The 24,708-nt window shown below is 37.1% G+C and overlaps 1 protein-coding gene across 1 annotated transcript in view; it reads left to right on the top strand.

Annotated features, from left to right (window-relative positions):
* The first annotated feature begins 2,886 nt into the window (after positions 1 to 2,886).
* The window catches only part of LOC149842635 (uncharacterized), a 30,385-nt gene continuing 8,563 nt past the window's right edge, over positions 2,887 to 24,708 (top strand). Inside the window, exons 1-12 of the mRNA XM_090000707.1 lie at positions 2,887 to 2,911; positions 3,413 to 3,520; positions 3,877 to 3,974; positions 4,058 to 4,145; positions 4,213 to 4,220; positions 4,276 to 4,412; positions 4,592 to 4,664; positions 4,839 to 4,884; positions 4,967 to 5,076; positions 5,192 to 5,299; positions 5,411 to 5,470; positions 6,445 to 6,506. Of these exons, the coding sequence (XP_089856833.1) occupies positions 3,421 to 3,520; positions 3,877 to 3,974; positions 4,058 to 4,145; positions 4,213 to 4,220; positions 4,276 to 4,412; positions 4,592 to 4,664; positions 4,839 to 4,884; positions 4,967 to 5,076; positions 5,192 to 5,299; positions 5,411 to 5,470; positions 6,445 to 6,506 (890 nt within the window). The 5' untranslated portion in view covers positions 2,887 to 2,911; positions 3,413 to 3,420. The remainder of the gene's footprint in view (positions 2,912 to 3,412; positions 3,521 to 3,876; positions 3,975 to 4,057; positions 4,146 to 4,212; positions 4,221 to 4,275; positions 4,413 to 4,591; positions 4,665 to 4,838; positions 4,885 to 4,966; positions 5,077 to 5,191; positions 5,300 to 5,410; positions 5,471 to 6,444; positions 6,507 to 24,708) is intronic.

Consider the following 24,708-nt stretch of genomic DNA (forward strand, 5'->3'; position numbering starts at 1 on the left):
TGAGGTTGCATATGGAGGTGTGAAAAAAGTTAAAGGACACTTGTCCCCTCTTAATTCAAGCTAAGAAAGAGGAAAGGGCTCCTATAGGGTGGACACATGACAAGCTTTGAGAGGTCCCTACAAATGCATCTACTTTTTAAATTCAAGAATACACATGCCATAAGAAAGTGGAAGAAAAGAAATAAAAAAAAGTGAAGCCACCAAGTCAACTTAGTAAGAGTCACAACAGGGCTCTCTAAATAAGAAGAAATATAAGAATAAGAAAGGAAATTGTGGGATGCCCCTCCCCTCCTCACTTTCTTAATAGGTGGGGCAAGGCCCCCTCCTCTACTTTTCTAATCTCTTTGGGTTTGATTATTTTCATTTTGTGATTTTGGGTCCAACATTGTTTATTTATTTTTATTTAATTATGATTTTAGCAACTTAGTTAGGCTAACTAGGATTGGCTAGGGAGAGACTCAAGTTGGGCTAACCAACCCCCCTTTGATTTAGTTTTGACTACTAGTTAAGATCCAATTATAACAGTTAGAAGGTGTATGGGGGATATGAGTTAGATTTGCTATTTTGAATTAGATCTAGACCCAACCCAAACTCACTCACTATATAAAGTAGCTTGGGACCCATTTTGAACTTTATGCAAGTATTGAATTTGAATTCCCCTCTCTAACTATTTCTCTCTCTTTTGCATCCCCTTTTTCTCTTCTCTTTGAGACCAAGTAGTGGTTCTATTGGTCTCTCTCCTCCTTTGATCTTCGCTAATCCACGTGAATACTAAGTCCCTTGGGACTAGCTATTCACCCCCTCCGAAGAGCTCAAGCCTTCAAACCGAGCGATCTGGCTTTCCGCCATAAGATTTAGTGTTGCAATGTTGTAGTTAGTGTATTTGAGTTTCATAACATGGGAAGGACTTTCTAGGCCATATCAGTAGTAAGTGGACCTCTACACCTACCCAAGACTTGATTCAAGCCATATAACCTTTTTAGAACTCTGAAGGCCAGAACCACACTTCTCATGAGCCTGCCAGGGCTATTTTGCCTGTTTCAACCTCCTCATACTACCTGCAACCTAACCCACAACCAAAGACCCCTTCCACATCATTCTCCATGCCCCTAGACCCCATATGAACCTTTTCACCAAGCCCCAAAGCCGTTTGACATGGTTCTGCATTAAAACATGAAACCACACCATTTTTCGATTAGCCTATTTTGTTGATTCTCTTGTCCAAACCCCAAATCGTCGAAATGAGGAACCTAAGGCCTCTATTGCACCGTATCCAGCAAGTTGCAAGCCCTACAACCCCTAGCCCACAAGTCCTAGGCCCTTCGTACAGCATGTTCAATACATTGAAGATCGTAGGCATCCATTTAGAGTACCCATTTGCCGTTCAACCCGGTATCCTGATTGGCCCATCTTCCCATTTAAATCCAATTCCGCCTGGTGAAAATATTGAGGTCACCACACTGCATTGTCCTGCCCGTTTGCACGTCTTGTATTTGCGTGGGTTGGCGAGCGTGTGTGGTCCCCACACAGCAGATGCTGCATCCCACAAAATCAAGCATCACCTTACGAGACAAAATAATGGTTGACATCACACTCTTTTGATATTTACATGGAGAAACCACCCCTAGGATCAGAGACCTAGATGCGTTGACTCTGCCTGCCGTACTTACGATCACTATGTTGGCAGTGTAAAAGTCCGTGGACTTACCTTTTGCGCTCAGGGAATCTCCAAGTTTCGGCTTGCGCAAGGGATAACACCCATGAGATTTGAACCTAGACTACCTGCCTAGCGGCCTAGGCCTCACCCCACTATGGGAAACCCTTTTGGGGCGGTTGACATCACACTTAAACTTGATGATAAAAAATATTTAATTTTTTCATTTATTGCATGTCTTTTGATAAATAAACAATGATAATACACATATAAGTTCTAAAAAAAACACATCAGCTCGGATCAAGTGAAAAATCTCTAGAATTATGATTTTTTGAGAACTCGGACAACGAAAGGGGTCCCAATGAACACATCTACCCTTCAGATAAAGTGAGAAACACTTATAATCATGATTTATGAGAAATAGCCTAACGAAAAGATGCCACAACCGAAGAATTCCTTGCATTTTATACCTTCATACGTATTTTAACGATAATTTGCATTTGAGAGAGAGAGAGAGAGAGTCAATGGGTTGGGTTTATATCGGGTACCTGATCCAACCCGAACCTGAAATTCCGGGTATGTGCGTGAAAAATGCTGACCGTATAATAGTCGGGTTGACCCAAACCCGACACGAGCAATATACGGGCCGGGTTTGGATCATGATTTTTTGCTGAGTAATTGCCCCGATCCAAGCATCTTATATGTATTTTTAATATTTTTTCTGAAATTATAGAGGTCGGGGTTTGGGATTTTATTTTCGTGACCCGGTAAAACCTGAACCCGAATCGGGTGATTTGTGATTTGGACGGGTTCAGATATATCCTAATGCGTCGGGTACCCGACCCGTTGACAGCCGTAGAGACTAGCGAGAGAGAGAGAGAGAGAGAGAGAGAGAGAGAGAGGCTGTCGCGGGCATCCGCAAGAGCACCTCGCTAGGCCTCTCAAAAGTTTCAATCTTCCTATGGCGTTGTTCTCTCAGAAGATCGCGTCCCGTATCTCGTCGTCCTCTTCCTCCTTCCTTCACCATCGTTTCATGGTACCCATCGTTCACGATTTAGAGGCAAGCCATCTTCATCTCTCTAGGAACAGAGACATTGGTGTTCATCCTTGCAGTGATTTTGCTATTGGGTTCTCCCTTTCATTCTTCTAAACCCCTTTTGTCTTTATTCCGTCAGAAGCTGGCTCATACGTTGAGTGGTGCGGGAGAAAACGATAAATCTGATGGCGGGTCTTATTCTGAGCCCACTATTCACAAGGGTAATGCATACCCAACTCCCATTTTACCCTCTCTTTCCTTCATTTTTGAAGTTGGGTTCTTGTTATTCCTCAAATAGTGTTGTTTCAATCTACTTGATCCATGATATCGACTCTTGCGTTGTTGTATTGGTATGGAGGAAATATTTATGGGGAAATCCAGAAATAGCATTTCACTCGATTCCTTATTGTCAAGATTTGGTGTTATAGCCTAAATTATTATTTCTCAAATAAACAAGATTTCCTGGTGAGTGACCCAAAAACATTTAGAACTTTTTTTGGGTGCATATTTCGTGAGAAAAAAAGGATACACTTTTCTTTAGGCATTTGATTTTGTCATACCTTTTTTTTGGGATTATTTGAATGCTACAGTCTCGCCTCTGCATCACACACATACACACACTTCTGGTATAATTTTTTTTTCTGGGCATGTTTACTTTCAATCCTTTGTTATTTAATCTGATGGTGTATTTTTTCACAATGGCACGTTCTTTCTGGATGTAGACTTTGACATGTCTAAATGGAATGCAATCAACTCGAGGTCTGTAGGGATAACAAGGTCATCTATCGCATCTTGTGCATGGACTGTACTGAGAATTCTTCAAAGCAAAGGTGCGTGTTTGGTGTGATATTGAACATCTTGAGTTGGTGTCTCAAAATGTTTTTTTTTGTGTTAGCCAGTCTCTTTCATCAGCAATTCTTTTGTTCCCAGTACTGTATCATACTTACCAACTTCGTTTTGAATCTGTTCACCCTTTGGTTCTGATGTTGGCATTCATCTTTCTTTTCTGTAAGTAAAAATGGAGGTAGATTTATCTACTAGTTGGCTTTTTTGTGCAAGAATGTTTGTGGCATTTCATCAAGTTTAACATTCATCAATAGTTTGACTAGTGGGAAAAGATGATGCAATGGCATAAGCGGCGTAGATATATTTCTAAGTGCAGAATATTTGTTAATTTCTTCTGCAGGTCATGAAGCCTATCTAGTGGGAGGTTGTGTGAGAGATTTGCTACTGAAGAAGATTCCAAAAGATTTTGATGTGATCACCACTGCTGGTCTTAAACAGGTATTATAAAATCTATGAGCTTGAAATAGAGCTTCAAATAATCTTAAATTTTTACTGGGAGTTGATGTTATTGGATGAACTAGGCTTTTGCAGATCCGGAAAATATTTCATCGTTGCATAATTGTTGGGAAACGGTTTCCCATATGTCAAGTCCAGATTCAAGGCTCTATGGTTGAGGTTTGTTTGTCGCTTAACTTTTTGGTTTGTGGTCTGACTGTGAGGCGATGTTGAACGCTAGGTTCTCTGGTACATAAAATTCAACTCATATGATTCCATTTTATTTTATTTTTTAATTATTCAGGTCTCTAGCTTTAAAAAAAGTGACACACAATTTGAGGAAGATGAAACAGTTCTTCTTTCTCAATTGCGGAATAGGTGCAACAGTATGGACTTTGTTCGCTGGAGAAATTGCATGCAGCGTGATTTCACAGTTAATTGGTATGATTTAGCCTCCTTCAACAATCTTTTTAGTTTTTAGTCTAACTAACTAGTCATGGTTTTACTGTCGTAGAGCTGCTTGTTTAGTTTGCTAGTCTTTTGCAATCAAGTCATACAATGGATGCTCTTCTGTAAAACTGGTCTTTATTTCTGCACTGTTTATGTTTTCTTGATAACAGCTTGTTCTACGATCCATTTGTTAATAAAATCTACGACTATGCAAATGGGATACATGATCTGAAGATGTGTAAGGTGCTTTTAATGAACTTCAAGTTTCTTATAAATTTTCTACTCTCTCTCTCTCTCTCTCTTATATGTATGTGTATGCATTCACGCAAGCATGCGTATATATTCTGCTTATTAAAACCTTAATTAAGTCTATTCAGGTATCAAAATGTTTATGTTGTCTAAAAAATGCATATTCAGGTGCGAACTGTAACTGCAGCTCATTTGTCATTTAAAGAAGACTGTGGTAGGTCCTTATGCTGCAAGCTTTTTGACCCAATTCATGGAGCTGAATTCAGTTTTGTAATGACTGCAACTTTGACTTCCAGCTAGAATATTACGTGGTTTAAGGATTACAGCTCGTCTTGGTTTGACCATTTCTGAAGAGACTGCAGCAGCAATGCGAGATCTTTCTTCATCCGTTGTTTATCTAAGTAAGGTAATCGCAAAGATTGAATTTCTGATTCAGTCTATGGCTTTTTGTGCAGTATGGCATCTACTTGTTCCTTCTTCCTTGGAATGTAGGTCATGTACTTTGCTTGTTTGTTATTCAGAGCCGGTTAAACATGGAGATGAATTACATGCTAGCATATGGAGCGGCTGAATCTTCTTTGCAATTGCTTCGGAAATTCAAGTTGCTTGAGCTTTTGCTTCCAATTCATGTGAGCATGTGAGCGATAGCTCAGACGACTACTTTTTGGCATAGTGCTTATTTTCATTAAATGTTTCGTAAGCTGAACATTCCTCATGAAGTAGTTGGTGCTGGATTGCAGGAAGCTTATTTGACTGACCATACAAATAATGCTCCTGTTGGAAGTGCTAATATGCTGATGGTATGTATTTCTTGTTTTTTCATCTTTGGTGGAAACTTCCACTGGATGTACCTTGCTTTAATAACCTTCTATATGGAATTTATAACCAGTGAGTTTTTTTATCGCGCTTTAATAACTTATGTTTTTTCTAGCATGCTTTGTCTTCTTTTCATAGAAAGCAGCACTTGGTTTTAGATTTTAATTTCAGAACAAATAAATCTTTTTATTTAAAGATTTGGGACAACATATTGCTAATATCATTTAGTTTGTCTTTTTGTCTGAATCATCGATCGAACACGCTTCTGTTCTTCTTCAATTCTTACTGATGAATCTCTGGGAAAACTGTGTTTCCGGAAGATATGATAGACTACATTTAGTTATTTATTCTTAAATGAAAATTGAGACGTGTTTTGACATATTCACTGTGATGACTTTCAATTCTTAGAGTCACATATTTTCTTCATGGATTCACAAGTTAAAAAAAAATGGCCTAGTAAGTGTTAAAGTTAGGGCATGTTATTCTGGGGTTATTTGAGGGTTTGGCTTTCAACAACGATTTTTGTAGGGGGAACAAGTGGGCATTTGAGATGATATGCACAGTTATGTGCAAATGATGGTTTTCTTTCTAGTATAGAGAAGGACCCTTCTCAAGTTCATTGGGATGGACCCTTTCAGGTTTATTTATTGGATGATTTCTTTTTCATTTATTTGCTTTTATTTGGTTCTTTAAGTGGAGTACTTTGCAGATCTTTGTGACAAGTCAAAATTAGACCCTTGTCCATGCATGTTGTGCATCTGTATGATTTCAAACCTTTTGTTGATATCTTTGTAAGTCTGAAATATTTAGGCACCATCTTCTTTATTATGAAAATGATTTAAAACTTAACTCTCCAAGATTGATTAATTAGTAATTGTTGTTGTTATAGTTATTAGCTTGTTGCTATTATTTTGTTCAGTATGCTTATTTTATTAAAAATGATGCCTTTCCTTTGCAGCATCTATTGGGTAACATGGATAAACTTCTTGCTTCTGATCGCCCCTGTCATTGTTGTTTGTGGTAAGCCAATGTTAGTATTAGTTTTTTAATCTTTGTATAATAGATTTATTTGATTGCTTTGACCTTAATTTTTGTAGAATATGTTATCTAATATATATTTTACATCAAGTTCAAACCTATGTCACAGGGATTCGGCTAGCAGGGTGCCGCACCCGCGTCGATGCGACTCGACGCGGGTGCGGTCAACGCACCCAGGGTCATTTTGGTCCAATTCTTGGACTTAAAAAGAAAAATTTTGCCAAGAAATTTTTTTCCCTATATGTCACAGGGATTCTCCAACTAGGTGCCGCACCCGTGTCACACCCGCACCCGCACCCGATGCGGTCAACCTGACCCTGGGTGCAGTCAACACACCCAGGGTCATTTATGTCCAACTTTTGGACTATATATATATATAATTTTTTATATTTTTGCCGGACCCCCGCACCCAGGTTTTTTGAAAGTGCCGCATCCCCGCACCCTCACCCGCACACCCGCACCCGCACCTGCGCACCCACACCCGCGCACCCGCACCCATGCGACATAGGTTCAAACTTATATTTCTGTAATGGGTGCAAACCTAACTGCACTTGCCAAGTTCTTATTTATATGGGAGGCTGCCATGTGTAATGGTGGCCAGGCTTAATTTTTTATATAATTCTTTTTCTTTCCTCAACTGTGCACTTCTACTTGAAGTTAATGAAATTGCTGTTTACTCACTAGAAGGAGGATAAAAAAAACAGATAATAATTGATGCCACAACAGCAAGTAATTGCATTTTGCAGGCTGTTTAGAAGTCCACTTTCACTTGCGTAATTATCAATCTCATGTACAGTGATCTTCTTGCTTTATTCATTGAGTTTTATATGCTATTTTATGCATTTAACATTGTTGGACACATGGTTTTGTCTTGTATCACTAATGCAAAACAACAATATATTAAGGAATGAATCACAGTATCCTGGTAGACTTCTTGAAACTTACACAGTTTTTTAGAATGCTTCTGCAGTTTGGACTGTCATTTCTTGTTCCAAACTTCAAAATCAAGCCTATGATAACAGATGCTCCAGCAGAAAGTGTTTTTAGGTTATTTTACTAGTGAAGATAGGTCTAGGATGATATCTTGTTCAATTGGCTCTGTTGTCTTTGTAGAGTGGTTTCTTTTAAATGTTGTGAAAAGCTTTGAAGCGTAGCGAGGCATACTGCCCAAATATGATGCGTAAGGCATAATTCTCACTAATAAATATTAACAAACTTAGCAATATTTAAAGAAGTTACATAAAAAATACAAATAAATATAAACAGATGTATTATCGATGAACCAACAAAATAACAAATATAGAATTTAAAGCAGAGTTACCGGAAGCGCCTAGGCAATCGGGGAAGCGCGTTTCCCCGAAGCGCGCTTCGGAAGCGCGAAACGTCGCGCTTCCGAAGCGTGAGGGGAAGCGTCCCCCTTTTTTGGGAAGCGTCCCCCTTTTTTGGGAAGCGTGCTTCCCTTTTATGGGAAGCGCGTCCCCCTTTTATGGGAAACGCGCTTCCCATAAATGGGAAGCGCGCTTCCCCCACGCTTCCCCCTCGCTTCCCCATTTTTTTCATTTTTTTCCGCTTCCCCTCGCTTCCGGTTCGCTTCCTAGGTCGTTTCCGAGACGGTTCGGAATTTTCTTCTAAGTGGTCCCACGCTTCCCCGCTTCCTAAATTTTTGAAAGTGCCTCGCTTCCCGCTCCCGCTTCCCGTATCGCTTCCCGCTCCCGCTTCCTCGACTGGTAACTCTGATTTAAAGTACATACTGAAACTAATATCTAGCAATAACATCAATGCAATAACTTTATCCATCTAAGTATCTTACAATAAAATATGTGCTTTTATCAAAGAGCAATTGTTATGTCAATCTAATTGGCCAACACCAACAAATAAATGATATTAGCATCATGATGTAAAGTTAATGCAAAATATACTATCCTATAGGCATGCATTGCCACCTGTCACATAGGTGCAGCGCGGATGCGGGTACATGTGCAGGTGGGAAGGGTGTGACACGAAAATTTAAAAAAACTTGGGTGCATGGTTACAAATATGTAATATATTTATTTGTTTATTTACATATGTACCATGTATGTATTTTTGTGCATATGTATTTATGTATGTATGTACATATGTATGTGTGAAAGTGGACTTGGTTAGGGTTAACAAAGTCCAGTTTCAGACAGAAGTGGACTCAAGTATGGTTGACTGCACCTGACACTACAAAAGCTGTGTCCAAGTGTCACACCCGCACCAATGTGGGTGCGACATGTAATGAATCCTCAAGGATTCAAGAATACAATGCCTACCAAGGGCAAGAACACAAACACAATCACAACCCACAAAGGAGCACTTATAAGAGCAACAAGAGCACACACTCAAGTAAAAAAATAAATATTTTATTTATCAATTATGCGTAGCATAATGCATTACAAAATAAGGATTCCCATGTCCCTTATATACACATGAGAGAGGGATCTAGTGCCCCAACTAGCCGTTGTGAAGCTCCCAATGGCTAGTTTGGTCAAAAGACCAAAAACCCCTTACAAGAAACCAAATAGAAAAAAATGTACAAAAACCTAAGTACATTCTAAAAGGAAAAAAAATTATATATATATATATATATACATATACATGTACATCTCTTAACACCCACCCTCAAACTTACAGTGAGATCATCGAAAGTTTGTCAAGAAGAAAGTGAAATCTAGAAGGAAGCTCCTTAGTGAAGAAATTCACTAATTGATATTTCGAGCTAACATATGGTAATGATATGGTCTTCTTCATGTATTCTTCATGGACATGGTGGCAATTCATTTCAATATGTTTAGTCCTTTCATGAAATGTATGGTTGCTGGCAATATAGATGGCTCTTGTTATCACAACAAAGCTTTGAAGGTATCATAGATGTACACTCATGTCTTCAAGTACTCGCCTCAACCAAATAACTTCAGATATAGTGGTGGCCATGGCTCAATAACCTTTTGTTGTTTTTGCACTTCCAAGACACGAGCAAGTCACCTAAAAATATATAAAAACTAGTACTTGAGCGATGATCATTAGGATCTCCTTCCCAATTGGAGTCAGAGTAAGCAACTAAATCAAGTGAGGAGAAAGATGACAAAAGTTCTTTTGAAATAGTTTTCTGAATATATCTAATTATTCTCATAACAATACTTATGTGCACACTAGTTGATGAGTGTTGAAATTGGCTTGTAGTATGAATTACACGAGCAATATCGGCTTTGGTGATGGATAAGTATGTGGGAGCTTTAATCATCTGGTGATATGATGCAAAATCCTCTAGAGGTGTTCCATCATCAATCTTCATTTTTGCATTAATTACTTCTGAAGTTTCAACTCTCTTTTCGTCAGTAATAACTGACTTGTCAATAATCTTAGTTGCATATTTAGATTGGGTTAATAAATACCCATGAGGTGAGTATGCTTCCTCAATACCAAAAAAATATGTAAGAAATCCAAGACAAATCTTTTCAAAGTTAGTTTTAAGAACTTGTTTAATATGACTAACTCCTTGTTTGTTCCCACCAATAATGATCATGTCATCTATATACAACAGTAAGATGACTATACCTATATCAGATGTCTTAACAAATAAAGCTGTGTCAGTATAACATGATTTATATCCCAAATTTAATATTATAATATTGAATCTATCATACTAGGTTTGAGATGCCTGTTTTAAACCATATAAAGCTTTATTTAAATAAAAAATGTGTCCAGGTGGAACCTCGGGACCTGGGGGTTGATCCATATAGACTTCTTTTATTTCTTCATTCAAAAAGACATTTTTTACGTTCATTTGATATATAGGCCAACTTCTAATGGGAGCTAGAGTTGTGAGGGTCTTAACAGTCGTCATTCTTGCGATCGGGGCAAAAATGTCCTCATAGTGTATCTCGTATTCTTGAGTATATCCTTTAGCAAACAATTTAGCCTTGTGTTTTTCTAATGTTCCATCACTTTTGTTTTTACCTTGTACACCCATCTACATCCTATTGGCTTTTCCCATTTGGTAACTTTATAATATCCCATGTTTTGTCTCTTTCTAAGGCTTTCAATTTAATTTTCATGACTTTGACCCACTCAATCAGATCTTTGGCTTCTCCGTAGGTCTTGGGTTCAAAATATGAGTAAATGCGAGCTAGACAAATTATATGTTGAGAGGAGAAAGACTCATAGGATACAAACCGATCTGGGGGTATTAAAATTCTAGTTGATATCCTAAGGTTTAAAAGATTCATCTTGTTCTATTTGGTGGTACTTTTCTAAAGCACTAAGTTGGTTCTCAGTTGTTCTTTTAGAGTAAGAGAGGAGAGGTAGCTCAACTTCAAGAGTGACATTCTCATTAAGGTCATTATCTACTTGAGGTTCCACATTGGCAACATCCTCTTCTTGATCAAGAATATCAATATCATTATCAACATTTACCTTAGGTAATAAATCCAACAGAAATGAATATTCATTGTCTTTCTTAGGCATACTAAAATCAAAATAGCTTTCCTTTTCAACAAAGTAAACATTTCTTGACACATATAGTTTATTATTCTTAACATCATAACATATAAACCCTTCTTGATTTTCAACATAATCAATAAAAACACACGAAATGGCTTTTGGAGAGTTTGTCTCATTTATCATTTAAAATAAAGCATTTACAACAAAAAACTCTCAATCTACTATAATCTTGTTTAACACAAAAAAGTCTTTCAATAAAAATAATATTTTTTAATGAGGATGATGGCATATGATTTATAAGATAAACAACAGTGAGGGCTGCCTTAGCCCATAAGTATTTTGGGACATTGTTTGAAATCAAGAAGGTTTTAGTAGTTTCTATAATGTGTCTATGTTTTTTTTTGCTAAACCATTTAGTTGAGGAGTATTAAGACAAAACCTTTGATGACAAATGCCATTTTAATCAAAATAATTTCTAAAAATCATTTGAAATATACTCTCCCCCTGAATTCGTTCGAAAAATAGATATGTTAAAATCAAATTGATTTTTAATCATAGCATGAAAGATTTTAAAGTAATGGAAAGCCTTTGACTTATGTCTAAGAAAAAAGATCCAAGTATATCTAGAGAAATCATCTACAAACACAATACAATAAGAGAAACCAACTTTAGAGGCAATGGGGGCTGGACCGCAAACGTCCGAGTGCACCAATTCAAAGGATCGAGAGGAAATGAAATTGCCTTTGGCAAAGCGAAGAAATTTTTTCCAAGTATGCAATTGATACAATTTGAATTTTCTTCAATACAAAACTTTTTCAAACAAGAAAAATATGGAACTTTTGATATACAAGGATGTCTTGAACGTTTATGCCAAAGTTCATAGTCACTATTTTTGGCAATATGACAATTTTTTTTGGATAACTCAATAAAGTCCATGCAATATAGGTTTCCTTCTCTATGACTTTGCCCAATCAGCTTCTCTAACCAGTGATCCTGGACTCAACAACCATTTGATGAGATGAAAACTTCACACTCATGGTCGAAAAATTGAGAAACCGAAAGAAGATTCAAACTTAATTTTGAAATATGCCTAACATTTAAAACAAAAAAAATTCTTTGATTTTTCAAGAGTTTTGTCAATATTTCCTATTCCTTTTATGTGTAAAGAAGTTCCATCAGTCGTAGAGACAAAAGAGTCATTTAAATTGGTGCGACAATAAAAAATAATATTAACATTTGGGGTCATATGAAAAGATGCCCCTAAATCTAAAAGCCAAGAATTCATACTAGTAGGAGAAGTGGAAATTGTGACACCAATGGTAGTGGAAGAAGCTTTGAATAGCTGTTGAAGGGCTTTCACAAATTGAGAGAGAGAGAGAGAGAGAGAGAGAGAGAGAGAGAGAGAGAGAGAGAGAGAGAGAGAGAGAGAGAGAGAGAGAGAGAGAGAGCCAATGGTTTGGAACCATCATCGAACCCTCTCGTTTGTCCTTCTTGTGAAGGAACCAAAGCTACCCTCTACTCGTCCATGTTCTTCAAATTGGGGCAATAAGGTTTGATATGCCTCGGTTCTCTACAAAAGTGACAAATAATTTTCTCTTCTCTTTACCATCTTGTTGAAATTTGTTGAAGTGTGGAGGTTTGCAGGTTTTAACATTCTAATCGGGCCTAGACACAACCAACACTTTCTTTGGATTCTTTTGGCTCCATAGAAGATTTGAGCCTACTCTCCTCCATGCATACTTTTGCCAATATCTCATGTAATGAAAGAGTCTCTCGTATATGTATAATAGTAATACAAACTTGCTCATATTCGGGTCTCAACCCTTTCATAAATTGGAAGAATTGTTCTTGAACCCACTTCCATTGTTTGGCATCATTGGGTGTGTCCCATATGGGATCATTCCTAGCCATCTCATCCTATAGTCTTTTCAATTTACCATAATATTCTCTCACGGATTGGTCACCTTGCTTGCACGAGTGGATCTTATCTCTAAGTTCCCACAAGCGGCATCATTTTGAGTATACATCTCTTTTAGAAATGTCCAAGCTTCATCGACCCTTTCAAAAATCAAAATGTTCTCACATGAATCTTGCTCTATGTCACAGGGATTCGGCTAGCAGGGTGCGAGTGCGGGTGCGGTACTGGGTGCGGTCAAATGATCCTGGGTGCGTTGACCGCACCCAGGATCATTTAAGTCCATTTTTTTTTTGGATTTTTTTTTTTAAAAAATTTGCCCTATCACCTATGCTGCGATTTTTTTTTTTTAAAAAGAAACTGTTGACAGCTGCTGTCTGTCAGCTGTGACAGCAGCTGTCAGCTGCTATTCTTTTTTTTAAAAAGCAGCTCTGTCAGCTGGCTGACAGCAGCTGGATTCTTTTTTTTAAAAAGCAACTCTGTCAGCTGGCTGACAGCAGCTGACAGCTGCTCTATTTTTTTTTAAAAAAAGCAGCAGACAACTGCTTTTTTTAAAAAAAAATCGAGGGGAACCCCGACCCCCTATATATATATATTGACATTTTTGCCCCTGCCGCACCCCCGCACCCGGGTTTTTTGGAAGTGCCGAATCCCCGCACCCGCGCCCGCGCCCGCACCCGCACCCATGTGACATAGATCTTGCTCCATGCTATTCATAAACCATGAAAGGGACTTAACATAGCCCACTTCCAAATCTCTAAAGGCTTTCCGATAATCGATCATAGCCTTCTCTCTCTTACTATCTTTTAAAGCTTTCTCCTCTCCATTTACATTTTTTGTGAGTATAAGTTGGGGTTCCGGAGTAGAACCATCCACTAGGTGCCATAGTTCCTTTCCAACAAAGAACCTCTTCATCGTCGTGGCCCATCTATTGTAGTTGTTCCCATCGAACTTGATGGGGACGATGGTGACAACCTCCTTGTCAGCCATATATATGAGAGGAAAAGAAGAAGCGGGAGAGAAAAAAAGGATGAATGATGCACGAGCAAGGGTGGCACCACAAACACACGAGCACCATGAACATTTGAGCACGATCGCCACATTCACTCACAAGCAAGGGTGGCACCACAAACACTTTGAGAGAGTAGAAACCTTCAATTCTTGAGTCACGATCCCAAGAGCCAATGCCTTGTATACCATGTGATGAATCCCCAAGGATTCAAGAATACAATGCCTAGCAGGGGCAAAAACACAAACACAACTCACAAAGGGACACACAAGAGCACACACTCAAGTAAAGAAATAAATACTTTATTTATCAATTATGCATGGCATAATGCATTACAAAATAAGGACTCCCATGTCCCTTATATACACATGAGAGAGGGGTCTAGAGGCCCTACAAGCCGTTGGGGAGCTCCCAATGGTTAGTTTGGTCAAAAGATTAAAAAGCCCTAACCAAAAACCAAAAAGAAAAAAGATAAAAAGTGTACAAAAACCTAAGTACATTCTAAAAGGAAAAAAAAATACTTATATATAAATACAACATACATATATATGTATACATATTTATATTATATACATGTACATCTCTTAACATGACATTGGTGCATTGCCCTTTTAGAAGTGTTCATGTTACATAGATCGCCACATTTCAATTTCTATGCACCATAATGACTAGAACATTGCTTTATTTTTAGATTAAATAATCAATTATTTATAAAGCATGCAGATGAACTTAATAAAAAGGATATATATATATATATATAGGGTGCTTCTATGGTGGTCTTGTACCCCCATAACTTACAGTGGTACACACTTGATTTTCATAGATCTAACCTCCAAAAGCAAATTCTAACCTTTGGATGATGTTTAGCATGTCTTATTTACTATTTTCATATGTTAGAGACGACTCAAATAGGATGGTTTACACCATTTCTAAACCACCCTTATTTTCAAGAAATGTGAGGCGCTGATTTTTCACCATCTCAAAAATTAATCTTATGGTGTATTAGATATTATAAAACTTACTAAGACATTAAATAAACTATGCTAAACACATATGTATGGTTAGATTTATTATTTGGTGGCTAGATCCATACAAACAAGAGTATGTACCACCATAAGGTATCATGGTACAAAACCACTATATATATAGGGCCACTATAATATGTTAAACTGGAAATATGTAAACCGAAGTGTGAACTAGGCATTTCCAACACTTTTTTTTGCAAATCCAACCTTGCAGATGTATTCGTCATGGTCCATTTGCTAGGAATCAACTGCTGGTTCATGTATTTTAGATGAAAAAATGTGATTTTTGAATGCTTGAATATTTATGGAAATTCTGAGCCGTTGATTTTCATGCCTTAAAAGATTCTTATGCATCATAATGAGATGATCCAATAGCCGGTTTCTATAAAACCAAGCATCTATATTACATTTGTACGGTGAAATTTAAGAAAAAAAACACATGAAAATTTCATACTTCAGTTCACATATTTTTAGTTAACACACACACACACACACACACACACATATATATATATATATATATATATATATCGTTTACACGCACAACAATTACATATAGAGCACTTGCAAATACACTTAAATGCACAAAAATTACCTTTAGAGCAAATTCTAGCTAAAATTTTCAAGCATATACACAAAATTAATGCAAAGAAACATTGAGCTATTTTTTCATGCATGCATGCACATCTACTAAAATATTCACAATCATGGATATTTGATGAAAGGTAGGAGGTTCCCGTAAAGGGTTTTTTCCATTCTTCTTCCCTCAACGTATTCTCTTGTGCTGCAACCCAACCCCCACCGTGAGCAGCCAACCACTATCTTGTGAGGCCATTCCACACTCCTTCCTTACCTTTCTCACGAGTGGAACCAGGAGGGGTTGAGATTTTCGTGAATCGGCATTCGTAGGCGTAGTGGATTTGGGGATTTCGTGGATTTCTGAAAGGCTCAGGGAATCTCATTCAATTTTTTGGTGTAAATCAAGGGGGGTCGCCTGAACCAGAGCAGGGCGCAATCTGAAACCCTCGACTACCGGATACTCTCTCTCTCTCTCTCTTTGGGTTGCCGACTAACAGTGAAGCAAAACCCTCGACTAACAGTTACTCTCTCTCTCTCTCTCTCTTTTTGGGGTCCCCTGAACCAGAGCAGGGACGCAATCTGAAACCCTCGGCTACCGGATACTCTCTCTCTCTCTCTCTTTGGGTCACCAGAGGCAAACGAAGCTCGTCGGTGCCTTCCCCCAACCCTCAAACCCGATTAACTGCTCTCTCTCTCTCTCTCTCCCGCAGGAAGCTCGTCGGAATCTGGGTCGCCGAGGTAGACGAAGCTCCCACCGCACATCTATCTCTCTCTCTCAGCGGCAGGGAGGGGTTTTTCACGCTTTGGGAGATCCAACACGGGCGACGGAGGAAGCCCTCATCGATGAGCGACGATTCAAGGTAATTTTTTACGTACTTCCGCCAAATTCTCCTTTTGTTGGCATTTTCATGTCGTTTCTTTTAAAAAAAAAACTTGCTTTTTATACATTTTTAGGTTGTGTTTTTTATCCTGCGCATAACTGTTTAGTTATACACTGTCTGTCCCAAGCCCGGATAACAGAGGAGGGTTGCGGTAGGCCAGTGACAGCCAGCGTAAAAACTTAGTCACACCCTATGAATATGAACCAATATGCGAATTTCGTTGGGGCATTCCCTACTAAGCGACACTCTGTACTCTATAGGCCCGAAGGCAGTGATAAGTGGGCAAGGGTAGCTAGGACATTGCCCAGAAGCGATGCGTCAAACCGGCGCCCGAGGGTGGGGTCAAATAGGCAAGGGTTCCCACACTTTGTTGGTCGGGTGAGGGTAAAAAAGATAGTTCAAGACCATAGAATTAGGTTAGCCACTTGGAACATAGGGTCTTTAACTGGTAAGTTGGTAGAGTTAGTAGATGTTATGTGTAGGAGAAATATTGATATTTTATGTTTACAAGAGACCAAATGGGTAGGTGAGAAAGCAAAAGTGATACAACCTTGGGGATATAAGATTTGATATACATGAATACATATGAATAAGAATGGAGTTGAGATTGTTATTAGTCGTAAGTTTATAGATAATATAGTTGAGGTATGTAGGAAGGGGGATAGGATTATACTTATTAGATTAGTAGTAGGTACAAATATTATTAATTTTATTAGTGTTTATGCACCTCAAGTCGGTTTAGACGATTCCATTAAGCGTCAATTTTGGAAAGATTTAGACGGAGTAGTACAAGGGATATCTCATGGAGAAAAGATTTTCATCGGCGGAGACCTTAATGGTCATGTAGGCATTAGTAGGGATGGATTTGAGAGTATCCATGGAGGCTATGGTATAGGAGAAATAAACGAAAGTAGAGAAAGGATTTTAGATTTTGGTTTGTCCTATGATTTGATCTTAGCCAACACGTGGTTTAGGAAGAGGGAGTCTCACCTAGTAACATTTAAAAGTGGGGTTAATAAGAGTCAGATAGATTTTTTCCTAATCAGAAAGAGCGATAGGGGTTGTTGCATCAATTGTAAGGTTATACCGGGAGAAAGTGTAGTTGCACAACATAGAGTCTTAATTTTAGATCTTAAAATTAGAAAATGCCACAAAAGGGATAGACATAGGATAGATCCTAGAATTAAATGGTGGGCATTGAAAGGAGCTAAACAAGGGATGTTTGTAGAATAGGTAACTAAGGAAGCTAATTGGTGTCTCGAGGAGGATGCAGAATCAATGTGGAATAAGATAGCGAGTTGCATGAGAAAGGTGGCGAAGGAAGTTTTGGGTGAGTCTAAAGGCGGTGCACCGCTAGGTAAGGATACATCATGGTGGAACGAAGATGTCAAATTAACTATTAAGGTTAAAAGATTGTGTTTTATAAATCCAAGAGTCGTGATAATGAGAATTTGGAGAAGTATATGGTAGCAAAGAAGGAAGCTAAAAAAGTAGTTCGAAACACGAGGGATAAGGGATATAAGGAGGTCTATGACAAGTTGGATACCAAGGAGGGCGAAAAGGATATTTATAGGCTTGCAAAGATGAGAGATATGAAATCGAGGGATCTGGGTTGTTAAAATGTATCATTCAACCTTTGTAATATTATATATATTTTATATATATAAAGGATAATGCATATTCATATATTGTATATATGCATATGTATTATCCTAATTATATATATAAAATATAGATTTCTCTATTTATAGGCATAGGGGTAGTTTAGACATTTCACAGTTTTACGCATATTCCATTCGGAATATGTTTGTAATTTAATTTTATATTTTCTTTTTTTTCTTCTTTTTTTTGGGTTTGCGCCACCTAGGGAGGCTCCCCAAAGAGTCGTTGGGGAGCCCCCAACGGTCACAAATGTGACCGTTGGGGGCTCCCAACGACTCATTTGGGAGCCCCCTTTGTGGCTCCTTTCTTGTGTTATAAATAGGGGTCTCCCCCTTATATTTCCTTACTCCTCGGAGGAGCTTATGCTCCATTGTATAGGGTTTTTTACCCTCTTTTTTCTTATTTCTTCAATAATATTCAACTTATGACTTTATGTCATATTTACCCCTTTTATGGGTTTATGTATTAGCACATGATGTGCTTGTGTTGTTCCCTTGAGTGGGTATATTCACACTTAATGTGCATGTGTATGGGTTCATTATCGAACCTAAAGTATTCAAAGTCACTTTCTAACATGATATCAGAGCTCGGTTGAGATCGAGTTGCTCTTTGGTGCATTGGGAAGCGTAGTATTCAAGAAATTTTTAAAGAAAAATGGTGAAGTATTCATTTCTCTTTCTTTTCTTTCTTAAAGTTATTCGGTATGCATTCTATTTCTTTAAGTATTGTATGAAGAATTTAATATGTTTTTTTATGTGTACTCTTTGTCATTATGTCTTTTTATAAAAATTTGAGTTACTTGATACTCTATTGAATCTTTTTCGTATACATACTTTTTCGTATGTTTTTCTTTGAAAAATTTTAAATGATAACTTGTTTGGCGAAAAATTAGATATATGATTGCTCAAAACTTGCTTTAATGAGTCGGTAAAAATTTATGACCATTGGAGCTTTGAATTTATATTTTAAACCTAACTTTGTTTATAAGAATACCTTTTATATGAATGGTAAGTCTTTAAAGAAAGGTATGTTAAGATTAAAATGTTTCTGAGGTGTAGTTTTTTTGAAAAATGCTTGACATATATGAAAAATTCCTTAATAAGTTTTGATTCACTTTCCTAATGTGTCCTTTTTATATGAGCAACATTTAATTAAGAAGGTTTTTTTTTCCGGTTGAATTAAGTTTTAAAATAGTCTTATGGAATATGGTGATTTTCTTTGCATCTTTATACTCTTAAAAGATTTTTCAATTTGATTTAAAGAGCTTGTCTCATTATAAAATTTATGCTCTTCACTAATGTTTGTTGCGTACTTATTGCATTAGGAGTTGGTAATAATCTATTAAGTCATGTTTTTTGATAAAACTTATGACTTTTGAATTTTTCCTCGATAAATGTTTAATTTTATAGATTTATGCCATAGTACAATCTTACTTTATCATAAGGTTTTTTAATAAATCTATTATTCTTCTTTGTTGGGATTTATCCCACTTTAGTGGAGTTTCCCTCTTCTTTGGGAATTTTGTGTGTTTTTTGAGCTCTCTTTAAGGAGCCTTTCGGTCCTTATAATCTTCTTGTGAGTATATACTCTTTTATGAAGATTTCATGGTTGTTGTGAGAAGATTGGTTGTGAGCATCATTTTTTAAGTTACAATAGTGGATTTCATAAGATTTTCAAACTTCACCATCTTTATGAATACCTATATTGGCCTAAGTTTGTTATTTGCTCATTCAAGATTATTGTCATTTAAAAATCTTGCATTGCATAAAAGTGTATCTATTATCATTTGGTGTGCATTTAATTGCACTTTATATCTATCATAATTGAGGCTTGTTTTTAACTTTTTCCAAATCGGTTCTTACGCATGATGTTGCTTAATATTTCATAAATTGTGTTAGTTGCATAATAAGTCCTTTTTGTATAAATGACTTCTTTTGAAGATTAAGCATAATTCGGATTTATGCAAAATTGTTGTTGTAAAGCATATTATTGTGATTGATTATATTGGACCTTTGATTCAATTTTTAATCGGTCCTCTTTTCTTTGAAAAATGATTCCTAAAGTGTTTATTGCCTTTTTGTGACATTTATATTTGTCCATCACATGTTATTTAATGCATCACTTGTTTGGCCTTATTATTGTTTTATTAGAGATGTTTGTTGAGGTGAGTTATGGGCACCTCGTGTTATATCATTCTAGATTGTCCACTTGCCATATTATAGATGGTGATTGAGGTGAGTTATGGGCACCTTAGGACTCTAGAATGATTTGGTATATGATCTCTAATTATGAGTGTGTCACTCATTGTTATGTCATTTTAGTTTGTCCACTTACCATATTATAGATGGTGGTTGAGGTGAGTTATGGGCACCTTGGGACTCTAGAATGATTTGGTATATGAGTGTGTCACTAGTTTAATGTTGGCCATTGATCTTATGGGATGCTTTTATTTATATATAAATGTGATGGATATATGATGTTTAAAACCTTAAATGTTTTAAGGTATATTAAAATTAAGGTTTTGGGGTTATTGCCCAACCTTTTATTGTTTATGAATCATATGAGTGCATTTGCACATTTATGTTTTGTGCTTTTGTGCACAAGTGTTCTTGGTGTGTGTATATTCACACATTTTATTTCAAAATGATTTTGTTATGGGTATTCTTTTTTTGAAGAATATTGTTTCAAGGTTTTATTTATATGTTTGTCATTACAAGTTTTATTGCCTCAAAAGTCTTCTTCTTTTATGCCCCTTATCTAAGTGTCATCATATGTAGACAAGAATTTTATTACACCTTCGTGTGTTGGTAGCCCTTTGTTGGCTTTTGCTCTCTTGGTCTAGTAGCTGAACACACTTGTCTTGAGTGTTATTTTATGTAGACAAGGCACGTTGATTCACACCATGGTGTGTGATTTTAGTCCATGTTGGCGTTTGTGTCCTTGTTCTAGTCGCTGAGATGTATGCCCATGGTTGGCTTATTTCACTCATTTCAAGTGCCATCTTATGTAGACAAGAGATGTATTGTGTTTTAGCCCATGGTCGGCTTGTTACTCTTGTTCTAGTAGCTGAACATACTTGGTTTTGAGTGTATTTTTACGTAGACAAGAGATGCTTTTGGTCCATGTTGGCATGTATTCTCTTGTTCTTGTTGTAGATGCACTCATTTCAAGTATTATTATATGTAGACAAGAGGTTCTTTTGCACACCTTTGTGTGTCTTTGGCCTTTAATGGCATTATATTTATATTCTTGATCTAGTAGCTTATACACTTGATTTATGGGTTTTGGAGGACTAATGAGGTAGTGGTTTGTAATGGATGAATTATTGAAATTTGCAAAATTTCATTCATGACTTGTGTTTTAAGATATTCAAGTGAATCATATTTTTGATATGCATATTTTAAAATCAAGTTGATTTTTTGGCATTTAATCTATATATTAAGTGCTTATGGTTCTTTGACCACTTTTGTATGCAAAATGTGTTTTTGTCAATTGAGTGAGATTTTCCTAAATGGGTAAGATTCTCTATTCAAATAACACTCTTCGTTTTGCCTCGTAAATGGATTTAAAACCTTGTGAACTCTTGTGTTTATTTTGTCTAAAGTATGCTTGGAGACTTCGTTTCTCTTGTTTGACACTTCATTACATGTTTGAAGCATGTTCATTAATGATTCCTTTAAATATTAATTCATTTCATGATAATATATGCATATGCTCTTTATGGCCTTTTAGGATCTTATTCAATAAAACATATGTAACTTATGCCTCTTCGTAGGCTTACTGTGGTGTCCCTTAGAGGACCATTGTGTTATTCCCTATTATGGGGTTATGTTTGTCCAATGTTGGACCTTATGAATGCATTATGCATTCTTGCAATTCATTTCCGCATAATTTGCTTCCGCTCACCATTTAACATGATATATGATTTTGAAATCTTGATTTTTCTAAATTTTCCTCATGCTAAAGTAATTATTTCATCATGTGATCTTGCATAAATATAATTTTGCACCTTGTTAGGAATGTTCCATTTGAGTAAAGTGCAAATATATTTTTTACTTGTTCTTTGTTGTTGTTCCGCAGGATCTTGAAGATAAGTGAAAAAGGAAGTACCTTGGATAGATCATGGAAGGTGCTCATCGTTAAAGACGTTGGAGGAAGACATTTGCATTTTCAATGGCATTCGGACTGAAGGCTCTTGAAGCCTTGAGATTCTTCCTCTTGCTTTCTTCAATCTTTTCGTTCCCCCACGCAAAGTTTGAGGGGGGTGTTAAAATGTATCATTCAACCTTTGTAATATTATATATATTTTACATATATAAAGGATAATACATATTCATATATTGTATATATGCATATGTATTATCCTAATTATATATATAAAATATATATTTCTCTATTTATAGGCATAGGGGTAGTTTAGACATTTCACAATTTTACGCATATTCCATTCGGAATATGTTTGTAATTTAATTTTATATTTTCTTTTTTTTATTTTTCTCCTTTTTTTGGGTTTGCGCCACCTAGGGAGGCTCCCCAAAGAGTCGTTGGGGAGCCCCCAACGGTCACAAATGTGACCGTTGGGGGCTCCCAACGACTCATTTGGGAGCCCCCTTTGTGGCTCCTTTCTTGTGTTATAAATAGGGGTCTCCCCCTTGTATTTCCTCACTCCTTGGAGGAGCTTATGCTCCATTGTATAGGGTTTTTTACCCTCTTTTTCTTATTTCTTCAATAATATTCAACTTATGACTTTATGTCATATTTACCCCTTTTATGGGTTTATGTATTAGCACATGATGTGCTTGTGTTGTTCCCTTGAGTGGGTATATTCGCACTTAATGTGCATCTGTATGGGTTCATTATCGAACCTAAAGTATTCAAAGTCACTTTCTAACACTGGGTATGGTTAGATGTATCAAAGATGAAACACAAAGGGTTTTAGTTAAAGATGAGGAGATTAATGAGAGATGAGAAGATTATTTTGATAAGCTATTTAATGGAAGGCATGCCCAGGATCTTGGAGACTTCTCCATTCCTTTTCATGAGATGAATCGTGACTTCATGCGCAAGATTCAAAAGAAAGAAATTGCAGAGGCTTTGAAGAAAATGCAATCCAGAAAGACAGTTGGCCCGGATGGTATACCTATCGAGACTTGGAAATGCTTGGGGGAGAAATGTTTAGTATGGTTGGCAAATCTTTTTAACAAGATTTGTCGGACAAATAAGATGCCTAATGAGTGGAGAAAGAGTACTTTGGTGCCTCTCTATAAGAATAAGGGTGCTATACAAGATTGCACAAACTATCGTGATATAAAACTCATGAGTCATACTATGAAACTTTGGGAGAGGGTGATTGAGTATAGGTTGAGGAAGGTTGCCATGATATCGGAGAATCAATTTGGTTTTATGCCTGAAAGATCAACTATGGAAGCTATACATCTTCTTAGACAACTTATTGAGAGATATAGAGAGGGGAACAAAGATTTGTATATGGTTTTTATTGATTTGGAGAAGGCATACGATAGAGTACCTAGGGATGTTCCTTGGTGGACAATGATGAAGAAAGGTATCTCTCTCAAGTACATTAGTATAATTAAAGATATGTACGAAGGAGTAGTAACCAATGTCCGCACTTGTGGAGGGGTGACAGACAATTTTTCTATAACGGTTGGGTTACACCAAGGATCTGCATTAAGCCCTTTCCTTTTTGCTATAGTGATAGATGAACTTACAAGATCAATTGAAGAAAATGTGCCGTGGTGTATGTTGTTTGCTGATGATACGCAGAAGGTAATCCTACAAAATATGTCTGCGGACTAAAAAGGGCGATATATGGATTGAAGCAGGCATCTCGATCTTGGTTTGACAGCTTTTCTCTTGAAATACAAAAGTATGGTTTTAAGAAATCTCTTCTTGACCACTCCCTATTTATATTTAAGAACCAAGACACAATTACTCTGTTGTTGATATATGTGGATGATATTATCATCACTGGCAGTTCCAATGAGCACATTGAAGAAGTCAAACATCTCTTGAATCAGAGGTTCAAAATGAAGGACCTTGGCAAACTACGGTACTTTCTTGGAATTGAAGTTGACAGTTCCTCTGAAAAAATGACTCTCACTCAACATAAGTATACCATTGATGTTCTCAATAAATCGGGTATGAAAGACTGCAAGCCCTTGAGTACTCCTAGCGTTCTTCATCAAAGGCTTAGCTCTCAAGACGGAGATCCTTTTGATAATCCCACACAGTACCGTAGCATAGTGGGTATGTTACAATACCTCACTTTTACTCGCCCTGATATAGTCTACTCGGTGAATCAAGTTTCTCAGTTTATGCATGCCCCATGTGAAGGGCATATGGAAGCAGTTAAACGGATACTACGATATCTGAAGGGAACGGTTGGGGATGGTCTCACATATAAGCGAAAGACAAATGGGCAAAGTGCACATGAGATCACTATTTATTCTGACGCGGACTGGGCGGGAGATCCAGATGAACGCAGATCAGTATCAGGCTATTGTGTATTTGTTGGGATGAATTTGGTTTCTTGGAGTAGTAAGAAACAAAAGGCTGTTGCCAGATCCAGTACAGAGGCTGAATACAGGTCAATGGCAGCCGCCACTGCTGAGGCTACTTGGGTTAGACA

The sequence above is a fragment of the Nuphar pumila genome, chromosome 3 (assembly GCF_984573655.1).
Source record: "Nuphar pumila chromosome 3, dmNupPumi1.hap1.1, whole genome shotgun sequence".
Lineage (NCBI taxonomy): Eukaryota > Viridiplantae > Streptophyta > Magnoliopsida > Nymphaeales > Nymphaeaceae > Nuphar > Nuphar pumila.